The sequence below is a fragment of the Vitis vinifera genome, chromosome 19 (genome assembly GCF_030704535.1).
Source record: "Vitis vinifera cultivar Pinot Noir 40024 chromosome 19, ASM3070453v1".
NCBI classification, from domain to species: domain Eukaryota; kingdom Viridiplantae; phylum Streptophyta; class Magnoliopsida; order Vitales; family Vitaceae; genus Vitis; species Vitis vinifera.
The window spans coordinates 22,691,477-22,703,800 of NC_081823.1; the positions used below are offsets into that span (position 1 = coordinate 22,691,477).

At 31.1% G+C, this 12,324-nt stretch overlaps 1 protein-coding gene across 3 annotated transcripts; it reads left to right on the plus strand.

The window, feature by feature from the left end:
• Window positions 1-3,691: 3,691 nt before the first annotated feature.
• On the plus strand, window positions 3,692-12,324 carry LOC100262744 (uncharacterized). Of its 3 annotated transcripts, none has more exons than XM_002269038.5 (11): window positions 3,692-4,163; window positions 5,351-5,539; window positions 5,665-5,718; window positions 7,466-7,576; window positions 7,943-8,005; window positions 8,134-8,388; window positions 8,704-8,850; window positions 8,943-8,970; window positions 9,193-9,263; window positions 9,353-9,412; window positions 11,933-12,324. In XM_002269038.5, the coding sequence occupies exons 1-11, from the start codon at window positions 3,942-3,944 to the stop codon at window positions 11,999-12,001; spliced, it is 1,269 nt and encodes a 422-aa protein (XP_002269074.1). In that variant the 5' UTR covers window positions 3,692-3,941; the 3' UTR covers window positions 12,002-12,324. The 3 variants fall into 3 exon arrangements, with proteins under 3 accessions (XP_002269074.1, XP_059591376.1, XP_010645005.1); XM_010646703.3 differs by lacking the exon at window positions 11,933-12,324 and adding an exon at window positions 11,447-11,828 and having other exon boundaries at window positions 3,717-4,163; XM_059735393.1 differs by lacking the exon at window positions 11,933-12,324 and having other exon boundaries at window positions 9,353-9,641.

Sequence of the window (12,324 nt, forward strand, 5' to 3'; positions counted from 1 at the left end):
TTATTATTATTATTATTATTATTATTATTATTATTATTATTATTATTATTATTATTTATTCGTTCATTATTTAAGATTCCATTTAAATAATTCCCCAAAATTCCGATTTCTAAATTTAATTTCCAATTTCTAAAATTCAAATTTTCACATTTCTTTGTTTAATCATTATTAATTTCGTTATTATTATTTTATTTATTAATTTATTTATTTTTAAAAATTTCATCTTCAAATAATTTTTCAAAATTTCCATTTTTAAATAATTTCCAAGTTTTCAATTTTCATAATTTAATTTTCCAAAACTCCAATTTTCAAATAAATTTCAAAAATTCAGTTTTCTCTTGAATAATTTTAATTTCACCCCGATGCTCAAATAATCTTCTGTTCCTCTTGATTTTTAATAAGCGTGAATTATTTTTTTTCCAAAATAATGGAATTTGTGATATTAATTCATGCAAAACAAATTGGGCTTTGGTGGGGGCCCTACTTATGAGATCTCTCTTCTGATTGTTAATTGTTAAACCTAATGAATATTGTTTGATTTTTGTTTTGATCTTTGACATGCATGCAATATATTTTGTATTTGTTATTGCACACTAACTCTGTTTTATGATGGCGCATTACTCGCTTGCTGACAAGGTACGCACCCATTCTCACTCTGACCATTCTCCATGTTTTGTTTTGGCTCCCAATGTATGATCATATTTTGTTATCCACGTTTAATAAATCAATTGTCACACGTGCTTCATCTTACTAGTAGAGACCCATTTTTAGCAACTTAGAGGGGTGCTATGGTTTTTACCGTACCTTCCCAATAAGTAACCTGACCCCCGAACCCGACTCAATTTTTTTCGCAGAACACCTTTTTCAATTAAGGAGTCACACTTAGGGTTTCTTTCTTATTTTGTCTACTCTTTAAAAATAAAATAAAAATAAGTGGCGACTTCATGTCATTTTCTTAATAAATAAATCATTTTTCAAATAAAAATCGAGTTCGCCATCGAGTGGAAGCGCATGAGCCAAAATACGGGGTCCACAATTAGTTTTTAAAAAATAATTCAAAACTCAAAACTTATTTAATTAGAACTGGAAAGTCATGAAACTCAATAACATTAGAAAATCATAAACCAAAATTCAGAAGGAAATGTCTTGGCTAGTTCTTCTTTGCATATAATCATATATGTGTAAATTCTTTTTTACTAGGCAAATAAACTCCAAATTAAATAGGACTTAAAGCATTGGATTAATTAACAAGTCTAATAATTTTTAAAAATAACTTAAAACTTAAATAATGATCCAACTACTACCATAAATTTATGAACAAAAATTAGTTTAGAACAACTCTATTGTTTCTCTTCTATATAGAATTAATTTTTTTTCCACTAAGAAAATAAAATCCAAATTACACAAGACTTAAAAGCATTATATTCATTAACGAGTCTATTAATTTTTAAAAATAATTTTTAGTCAAATAGAGAACCCATTAATACCATAAATGTGTGGATAAAAATTAGTTCAAAATGATATTTTATTTTTTTTACACATAATTATATTTTCATAAATTTTTATATTAGGTAAATGAATTTCAAATCAAGCAACACCTTTTATTAAATTTATTAATCAGTTTAATTTTTTTTTAAAAATAAGTTAGAACTCGAAAATAAATCTAATCATAATAAAAATAATATAAAAAAATCGATATATTATAAGTCATGATTTTATTGTCTTTCTTATCTACACAACCATATTTTTTGAATTTTCTCAATAGGTAAATTGATTCTAAATTAAATAAGACATAATTAATAATTTTTTTAAAAAAATTAATGAATATTTTCATTTTTAAGAATAATCTGAATTAAAAAATTGATATAATTAATTGCATATTAAATAAAAACACTTCATAATATTGTATTCATAATTGAGTACTAAATGTTTACCTGTAATGAAATTTTTAACTCATTAACATGTTAAAAAAATTAATCTTTATTTTTATTTATTATAAATAAAATATTATTAACAATTATTGTTTTATTATTATTATTATTATTATTATTCATTTTTAACAAAAAAGACATCTTAGGAAAAATGTTAATATCTATTTTTTAACATATACTGAAATAGTATATTTTTATTAAAAAAATGTAATTTATGATTTTATTATAATATTGCTATTCATGTTTTACTAAAATCTATTCATTTTTTTAATTTATTTATAATTACAATCCAAATTCATTTTTAATAAGACTTGAATTACATTTAATTAATATTATTTAAAAAATCAAAATAAAAAATTATTTTTAAAAACAAATTATTCAAACAAGTTTTTTATTTTTTATTTTTAAAGATAATTTTCCAAGTACCCTTATTTTTTATAAAATTAAAAAAAATGTTTTTAATTCTCTAACTTAAAAACAATTTTTAAAAACACAAAACATAAAAAAGCATGGTTAAATAGGCCCTTTAATTTGGATTTATTCTCTATAATTTGGATTTATTGAGAACGTTTTGTGAATTAAACCATTAATGAAATTGACTTTGTTTTTTGCACTCAAAGCCATAAGGATAGCCCTGCTCTAAGTTGAATAGTTTCCACGACAAGAAATTGAGACATAAACATAAATACTAGGTTATCAAGTGCTCTAATACCATATGATAAAAGCTTGTATCGAAAACCTATTAACAACAATCATAACATTTTAACCAATTTAAATTTAAATTTATAAAATATCAAATCTAAAATATTTTTTGGCTACTTCAACTTTCAACTTTTAATTTCTAAAAATCTTACTTAATTTAAGTGTTTAAATCTAATTATAATGTGTTTACTTATATAAAAAATTAAAATTAAAATTTCAATTTTGCACTTGTTTATTATGTAATTTAATTTTTAAATTATAAAATGTTTTAATCTTTATAATCAAATATTACTTTAATTATATTACATTTATAATTAAAAGAACATGTTTAATTTTTATAATTTTTAAATATATAAAACTAATAAATTTAAATGGTTAAACCAAGAAACATGATGAATCATAAACATGTCATTTTAACACAATTAAATAGGGATATTTGACAGGGTTGAAAAAGTAATATGACCCGTGTCAACCCATTTGTTACGGGAATTGACATAATTATGGCTCGAATAGGATTACACTAGTGGATGTTCCGTAAAACAATTTAAGAACTTAAAACAATTTAAGAACTTAATTTAAGTCATTAAGAAAATTAAGTATGCTTGGTAATATAACTTAAAGTAAAAAAATAAAAATAATTAATTTATTCTTAAGTTTATATCTTCATTTTATATTTTTACCCTCACTCACCATAATTATATTCACATCTCCTTTGTTACTCTACATTTTCACTTTTACTCAACCTCTTTTTCCTTAATTATAATTTTTGAAGATAAATATGTTAATTTGATGATTTAAAATATATTTAAGTTAAATTTATCGAATAACTTTAATATTTAAAAAAATAATTAAGTAATAAATTTTAAGTTAATAATTTATAAGTATAATTTAACTTAAAATTAATTTAAATTATTGAGTAATAAGTATTAAGTTTTATCATACGACTCCTAATTTTTATATACTTGCATATCAAAATCACTAACCTTGCTGTATGGGCCATACAAAACAGTGGTCAATCGGAAATGCTTATATACGTTAAAAATTCTTACTTGGGCGAAGGATTTGATTTGTTTATACCAAAGATCCAATTTGCTTTGGTTGGACATAGAATAGGGAGGAGGGTAAAGGGTTAATGTTTGTAATTTTGGTGGAAGGCTGTTTTTGTGAAGCATTCGAAATCTATGAGAAGGAGCGTGTGGCCTCCATAGAGTGGAATTGAAGCAGTTCTCAACAAAGATAGAGAAGGGGACGAAGGAGGCTTTGCCCCTCATTTCTTTCGGCATATTGAAGAAGAAGTGAGAGTGGAGAATGGCGAGAACAGCATGCCACACTCTCCTTCCAACTTTGGCCTTCCCGTTCAAATCTTCTTTCTTCACAAAATCTCCAATCCTCTGTCCTTCACAGTCTCTGTTCTTCCATGCCTTTCCCAAGCCTTTTTCCTCTTCTTCTTCGGCCAAGATAAGCATGAGCTTGAAGGCTGGCATCGTCGGACTCCCTAACGTTGGCAAATCCACTCTCTTCAACGCCGTTGTAAGCCCCTTCGTAATCTCTCTCGTGAATTCAGCTTGTCGTCGTGGGAAAATGCAATATATTTGAGGATTTTGGTTTTAGATTTTTCGTTATTTGGGATATTAGGAATAGAAGAGCTTGGTAAAATAGGGCCTCTGCTTGCATTTTGTGTTAGCTTATTTGTTAACGAAACACTGATTGATTGTTGGGAGAAATGAAGGCAAAGCAAAGAAATTGAGGTTTTGAGTTTTCGATTTTAGGTTTGTCTTTGTTTAGGATATCAGAAATGGAAAATCCTATGTTTCTTGGTTTTCTGGGCAACCAAACGGGGAAATGGAGAGAATAGGGCCTCTGTTTGCTTTTTCTGTCAGTTTATTTATTGAACCGAACTTGAGATGTGCTTCATTTTACTTCTCTTTGAATGTCTATCTGTAGGTGGTGTTGTTATTCATAGACTCTGTGGTTGCTGTGAAGAGAAAAAAAAAAAAAACAAATGGCATAAGATTTTGAGTTTTGGGATTTTCACTGTTTGGAAGTTGAAAACACAGGTCCTCTACTGGCATTTTGTGTTGGCTTATTTGTAAGCAAATCAGAACTTGAATTTGTGTTTTAGTCACTCAATTAAGCAATTTTTTCGGTGCATAGATTATGTAGTCAGGGAGACTTGGTTGATCCTTCCTACTTTGTTGAGATGCCTTGATATTAAGTAGGATTTTGGCTAGCTACATATGTAAGATCTGGGTCGTGTTCATTACATAAATCCTCAAGTGGATGTTCATGTGGTTCTGGGATGGTATCTCTTTTTGAATAGTATTTTTCCAGTGTACCAAAAAAATGTGGATCATTTTTGTTTCTGGCCTTCAACATTATTGATATATCATAAATGTTTACTGTTGGTATTTACCATCTAGTTACAAAGTTATGGACTTGAGATGGTTATACAATCAGATGCATTCTTATCAGCTGAAGGACTACAGTTGATTCCAATTATGATAGCAAATGCCTTAATCTAGTGCATGAGGTTCTAATATGTCCTGAATTACCTCTCTGAATTAATAGCCAACATGATACTACAGTTGTTGTTTTTTGTTTTTTTTTCTTCTCTTTATTTTTATTTGTTATATTGCTAACTGATTCTCTTGCTCTGCTTCCCAGTTTTTAATTTTTTTTAATCAGGCATCTAGTATTAATAAGATAACATATTTCAGGTTGAAAATGGGAAGGCTCAAGCTGCGAATTTCCCCTTTTGTACAATAGAGCCAAATGTAGGGATTGTTGCTGTTCCAGATCCACGCCTCCATGTACTTTCTGATATCAGCAAATCTCAACGAGTAGTTCCAGCATCTATAGAATTTGTAGATATTGCTGGGCTTGTAAAGGGAGCCAGTCAAGGGGAGGTGAAAGTTTCTTGATTTCTTGTAGTATTGTGTTTTTTCAATATTCATAGTTTGCCTTTTCAGTTGTCTTACTTTTAAGTTATTCAACTTAACAAATTTTCGAAAACTCAATCTTTCAATTGCAGGGTTTGGGTAATAAGTTCTTATCACATATTCGGGAAGTGGACTCCATACTTCAGGTTCTTGTCTACCTTCATGCATTGACGTTTTTTGTTCCTGTTTAAAATGATTAACTCCTTTTATTTTATGGAATCTTTTGCCTGTTTTTTAGTTTCAACAATGACATGATTCAGGAAAACTTGTAGATAGAAATTCAGAATGGCACTATTTTTTTAATGGTTCAGAAAGGAATTATTTACTTTGTCTATTTTTCTTTTTGCATGTTTACACCATGGTTAAGTTTTTGCCTCATTTCCTTCCCTTTTTTATTGTTCTATAGATGCTTGTGGTTATATTGATAAACATTTAATTTCTCTTAAGTCGGATTCTTTGTGAAAATATGATAGAACTTAGCAAATGTATATTTTTGCTCTACGTTAACTGAAATGGTTATGTCAGTGTGGCCTTAGTAGTGGTTGAAAATTTTTAGGGTCTACCTTTAGCACACCTGGGTTCTGAAACTTAAAAGACCACCATTGTTTCAATAGCTAGTTTGAAATGCATGCACTTAGATTGGTCATTTGAGGTGTCTACTTTTCATTTCTGGGTAGTGGGTCCATGGATTTGTCAATTTTTGCCAGTGGATATTGGGTTGTATAGAAGTTAGGAACTTAGGAATTAGCAGGTGTTTGCTGTAAGTGGCACATGAGTTGTTAAAGTTGTGAAGAAGTTGGTTTTCAGTAGGAGTTTTTGAATGAATTGTATTCTGTGTTTAAGAGAAACTAATCTTGTCTTATGCCCTTTGGCCTTGCCTCACTTAGTAGGGATTGAAATTTCCTTACATCATGCTTTTGTTTTCAAGAACACTGGTGTGTTTTAGATTTAGTAATTTTATGCTTGAAACATTTGAAGAAGGGGAATATTTTTTGAAATTCTGGTGCTCAAGAAGTTACTGGGATAGTGATCTTGTCTACAAATTGGGGCTGCTTGATGTAAATGAAGGTTGGTAACAGTTTCATTTTCTTGCATGTGGGAGAAATAGAAGTTTGAACTCAGGCCTACTGAATACACATGGGTGACCTTGTAACTGCATCCTTGCAACATGCATATCCTTGTGGAGTGCTGTTTTACAATTTTTACATGCCTTGTATTTCCTGGTAGTCATTCCTCACCATTCCATGCCTTAACTGTTTCAATTTACTCAACTGCAGAAATTCCTCTTAGTACTACAGCCTTGACTCTCAAATATAAATAATTATTTTCACGCACTCACATAGGCTGGAAAGGGGAAATGAAGTGACTAGGAAAGCTATCTTCATGAGAAGTTGCTAATTCTTATCCAATGCTAGATCTGGCAAACCATTCAATAAATACTTTGAGCACCTTTTGAACTATTGGCTATTTCATTCAACCGGACTTGTAATTGCAGTGCAGAGAGTGCTGAATGACTGAATATGAATCATCATAAAGCTTTGTCGAACTAGTTTGCATGTGGAAGTATCAGGTTTTCTATGGAGATGTTTGAGGACTCACATAAATGGATGCGAAGGGTTCATCCTTTAATGAAGAAACCAAGTTTTATTGCATGGACTACAAAGTTTTTGATATATGTTTTACTTTTTTGGAGTTATCTTTAATTGATCAATCAGATGAATTATCCATTAGCATGTACTATCATTCATAATGTGAAGATAAAGTTGTAAAAGCCATGTCATGAAGATCATGCATATCGTTTTGGAGAGTGTTTTTGTTCATTCCTTTTCTGTATTATGTTATAAAGGCCTGCTGTTCGTTGGTTAATTATTGAGCCGTTGATTATAATTTCAGGTTGTACGCTGTTTTGAGGACAATGACATTGTTCATGTGAATGGGAAAGTTGATCCAAAGTCTGATATCGATGTCATCAACTTAGAGCTAGTTTTCTCAGATTTAGATCAGGTATGCCACTGGGAGGTTGTTGCCCAGTTGAAGTTCAATTCTGGAATTACTTAAATACCAGTTACCAGCACTATGTGATTTTCATGAGAGTGGCATTCTCATGACTTTGCTTGCTATTTAGTGGATATGACATGAAATCTTCCTATCGAATATTGCATAATATTTATAATTTTGTTGTCTGATGTGGCCATGTCATGTAATTTTGCTGTATGATTTGCACTTTTCATCATAGGAATTGTATTTTCTGGACTGTTCAACATATCCTATAACACATAGAAACTTCTGTTTGTCTTCAACATACATCAATAACATATTATGATAGGGTGAACTGATAGAACTAAATTGCACCTTCTACAAGAAATGCAGATAGAGAAAAGAATGGAGAAGCTGAAAAAAGGCAAAGCAAAGGATTCACAATCTAAACTGAAGGTAGGATAATTTCCATGTCTCAAGTTACTACATGAGTAATATGTTTTATCGATAACCTTCTTTCAATATTTATTTTAGCCCGAGGCAATAGTAGTTTTAAATATACAGCTGCAATCTCTTAATTTCAGGAGGAAGCGGAGAAATCAGCCCTGGAAAGAATTCGGGAAGCACTTATGGATGGAAAACCAGCACGATCAGTAACTTTAACCGATTTTGAGAAAGATGCTATAAAGCATCTTTGTTTGCTTACAATGAAACCAATCATATATGTGGCTAATGTTGCAGAATCTGACTTAGCTGAGCCTGGAAGTAATCCCTATGTTAAAGAAGTGATGAACCTTGCATCTGAGTTGCAATCTGGAATTGTAACAATCTCAGCACAGGTTGAATGGACCTTTGAGCATAATCTTTTTCATTCTTGATTACTGAAAAGGATTGTGGACATGTGCTTACCTGTATTTCTTTCAAATTGTTTTTTGAAGTTTTTCTCTCTCGAGGGTTTTGTTTTGCATGTGTGAAGGGAGAAAAGCTAGTTATTTCTCAATATTTCATCCTTTACTAATATAATAAGTTTGTGCTTACCTGTAAAAGAATTGTTTCCTTTTTGTTTCCATTAGCTTTTGCCAAATGCTGATACAAGTGTTTAGGTTGCTAACCTCCAAATTAGATAATTAAATTTGAGAAGCATGTTATTGCAGGTTGAGTCAGAACTTACTGAACTTCCATCTGAAGAAAGAACAGAATTTCTGAAATCCCTTGGTGTCAGTGAAAGTGGCCTTGGAAACCTTATTAGAGCAACATATAGCCTTTTGGGGCTGCGTACATACTTTACTTCTGGTGAAAAGGTGATAAAGACAATTCCAAAGTGCATTTTCTGATTTAGTTATTATTATTTTCATACCTACTTGTTTTAAAATTGTTTTCATGTTGTATGTAGGAAACAAAAGCATGGACCATACTTGCAGGTTAGTTTTGGTTATTCTTGTAGCGAATTATATTCTAAAAACCATAACAGAATTCTTTGTACTAGACCTTTACTTACTCTTTGGTAGTTTTAATGTCGGTTGTACCCTTGTATTGATCTGATGGTCAATTTCCTGTTGGTGGAGATTGTATTGAACTGCTATTGGTCAATGGAAAACAAATATTTGACTGCTATTTATTGAACTTCGTTTGGTTTTTGTTAGGAATGACTGCACCTCAAGCTGCTGGAGTTATTCACTCAGACTTTGAGAAGGGTTTCATACGAGCTGAGACGGTAAACTTCATTCTTGAAAATTGTTATAATGATATCTCCCTAAGGCTGATATAATGAATGGTGAATATTTAATGGTTTTATTTCATCAGGTGGCTTATGATGATTTTGTTGCTGCTGGTTCACTTGCAGCTGCTAGGGAAAAAGGACTTGTGAGTTGGTTGCTTTATCTTTGGCACAATTTTTTTTTAGAGAGGGTTTTGCAATTGCACATAAACATGTTATATCACATTTGCTGACTCTTATGGAACCTCATACTTTTGTTTCCGTGTGTTTCACTTGCCCACTTATAGTAACGTAAGGGGATATATCCTTTTGACAAAATATTGCCAATATTTTTTAAATAGCAATGAATAGGTGGAAGAAAGAGAAGACATTTCACTTGTTCTAAGGCATATTGTCACAACTTTCTCAAATGACCCTTCCTTAAGCTTATATATATATATATATGTGAATAGAAAGCTTTTGGAACCTCTTAGAGTCATCTACAATAGTGGAGGAGTGTGGAAGGTTTTAGAGAAGCTTAGAGATGTCCACATATCTCTACACTAAGGTGGAAGAGAAGGGAAGAGTGTGTGAAACTATTTAGAGAGTTCTAGAGGTCTCTTGTAAATCCATAGGTTCTTATAAATAGAAGGTGGCCTTATTTGGCCAAGGCACCTTGACATTTTGTGGATACTGTCATGGATGTTTCTGTATATTTGCATTATTAATATTTCCATCAGTTTTGATATTTTAACCTTCGATTATTAGTTCTGAACCTTTCAAAATCATAACTTCAATTTCTCTTCTAAGATCAAGGAGCTAGCCATGATAAGACATCTTTTTGATAGGAAACAACATTTTATTAAGGAAAGGGAATCTTTACAGAGAAAGATGAGCTATCCTTCAAACTCTACTAAGATAATACTTCCAATATAATTTTTGAGTTAAAGGAAATTGTATATATGTTTATTTTTGAAATTACAAGTATTATGTATATATTGTATGGAATACTTAGAATTCCTGTGACAAATAATTCTTTTTTTTTTGGTAGTTAAAATGAGAATATATATAAAAGGACTAGAAAAAGAGCCCACCAAAGTACACAACTAATAATTCCCAACTTGGTCCATTCAAACCAAAGCCTCAAAAAACAAAAAAGGAGAGCTGCAATGGCAGTTTCTTTTTTCTTTTTTCTTTTCATTGATGTTGCAATAGTGTTGAGAGATGGTTATTTAGGCAAATGTTGTGAAATTATGTCACAGTTTATAATTATTTCCCTTGAGGAGTATCGGGGAGAACTTGTGAATCTAAAACCATATTGTAAAATGACCCCTAACCAAGCAGAGCTTCTCACATTTCTTTCTTGCCTGTTGATATGATTACTAGCTCAGCGTTTTAACATAAAATTTCAACATGTAGTACTTTGGCATGACTAAACCTTATAATAGCAAAAGATAATTGCATGAAAAGACCTCCATTTATGCCATTTCCTCCTAATTTATCACAGTTTCAAAAATCTATTCAAACTCTCAAATCCCAATTCCAACACCACAACAAAACCAACTAACTACATGGTCACAAAGAAATTCCTAGTGATGCAACTACAATAATGTATTTCTTTATGTTGAACTTTCATTTAGGGAAATTGATTGTCTAACATGAAATAAGAGTCTTGTTTGGTGGGAAGCCATATGTTCGAACCTTACCGCATCTTTATTTCCTCAATTTATTAAGCCTAAAAGAGGTCATTTTATTTCTCCAATTTATTAAGCTTACATGTAAACCCAAAGGGGCTACATGTGAGAGAGGGTGTTAGAATGCATGATTTACATTGTGGGTCCAAATCCTATAATCTTAAACTTTTAAGAAAATTGGTCAATGCTTATCCTATATTTGGTTGATCAAATATCTTTGTGTTTCTAGCGTCCCAGACAATGAAAAGTCTTAGTATTAAAAAGTTCTTCTCTTTCCTACATTTTTTCCAGCAATTTGATGGATTTGGAATAAAATGAAAAACTGTAGATCCCATCATCAACATTGGTGTTAATAAAGTAACCTTGCATCCACCCATCACGTAGGACTGGCCGAAAGATCCTGTGTTAAAAATGGGTTTGCTAATGCATATCCTTAATGTTGCTTTGGGTTCAAGCAATTTCCTTTGTGGGAAATTCAACTATAAATTTTTCTGTGTTTCTCAACAGAAAAAAGAGGTTCTTGGAAGTTGGATTTCTTGTGGTGGAGGAAATTTGGTTTATCCTCTGAGCTAAGCTACTCCTTTTTATGGATTCCACGCTCCACCAACCATTTGACAGATTATTTGGTGGAGCACGGTGCTTCTAGTTTGGAGGTTTTGTTGGCGAGTTCATGCCTCCTTGCTCTATGGTCTTTGTTTTGGTTTTTTTATTCTACCAGGGGCTTTTGCCTTTATATTCTTGTTCATTTTTCTCCTCTTTGGTGGATGTCATCTCTTCCAGCATTTTGTTCTTCCCTTTTTTATCAGATCTTGTATTTCTATGAATGATATAATCTTTGTACTTTCTAATTCAGCCTATAAAATGAGTTTTATTTCTGATAAAAAGAAGGCACACCACATTCACAAACTTATGCATGTGCACACACAAGCATGAAGAACTTTTTTTTTCCTCAAAGATACATGCTGATTTGCTGAAACTATTGGTGTTTGACAGTTGAGATCCGAGGGAAAAGATTACATTGTACAAGAAGGAGATGTAATGCTGTTTCGTTTCAATGTTTGACCTCAATATTGCTTCTCATTGCTTTACCCAATCAAGCTGGTAGACAATTCAGGATATAGCTCATTTTATATGATGGTCTTGGAAATTCCTGATGAATGGGATTGTCTTAGATGGAAAGGCCTGTGCTGACCGCAAAACAGTAAGGTATTCTTTCATTTTTACGTCCAGAGGGAAGTCAGAAATTTTGCTTGTTGAGGAAATACTTTAACTGATGTGAATCCAGTTGGTTACATCTTTGTAAAACTAAGTAATTTTAACAGGAAACTAAACTAAGAGGAAACAGTGAAGTCAATAATACTAAAAAGATATTAAGTTTTTTCTTC

Coding starts and splice junctions, on each gene's coding strand:
- LOC100262744 (XM_059735393.1), top strand. CDS start 3,942: ATGGCGAGAACAGCATGCCACACTCTCCTTCCAACTTTGGCCTTCCCG. Junction 4,164..5,350: donor CCACTCTCTTCAACGCCGTT/GTAAGCCCCTTC, acceptor AACATATTTCAG/GTTGAAAATGGGAAGGCTCA. Junction 5,540..5,664: donor AGGGAGCCAGTCAAGGGGAG/GTGAAAGTTTCT, acceptor TTTCAATTGCAG/GGTTTGGGTAATAAGTTCTT.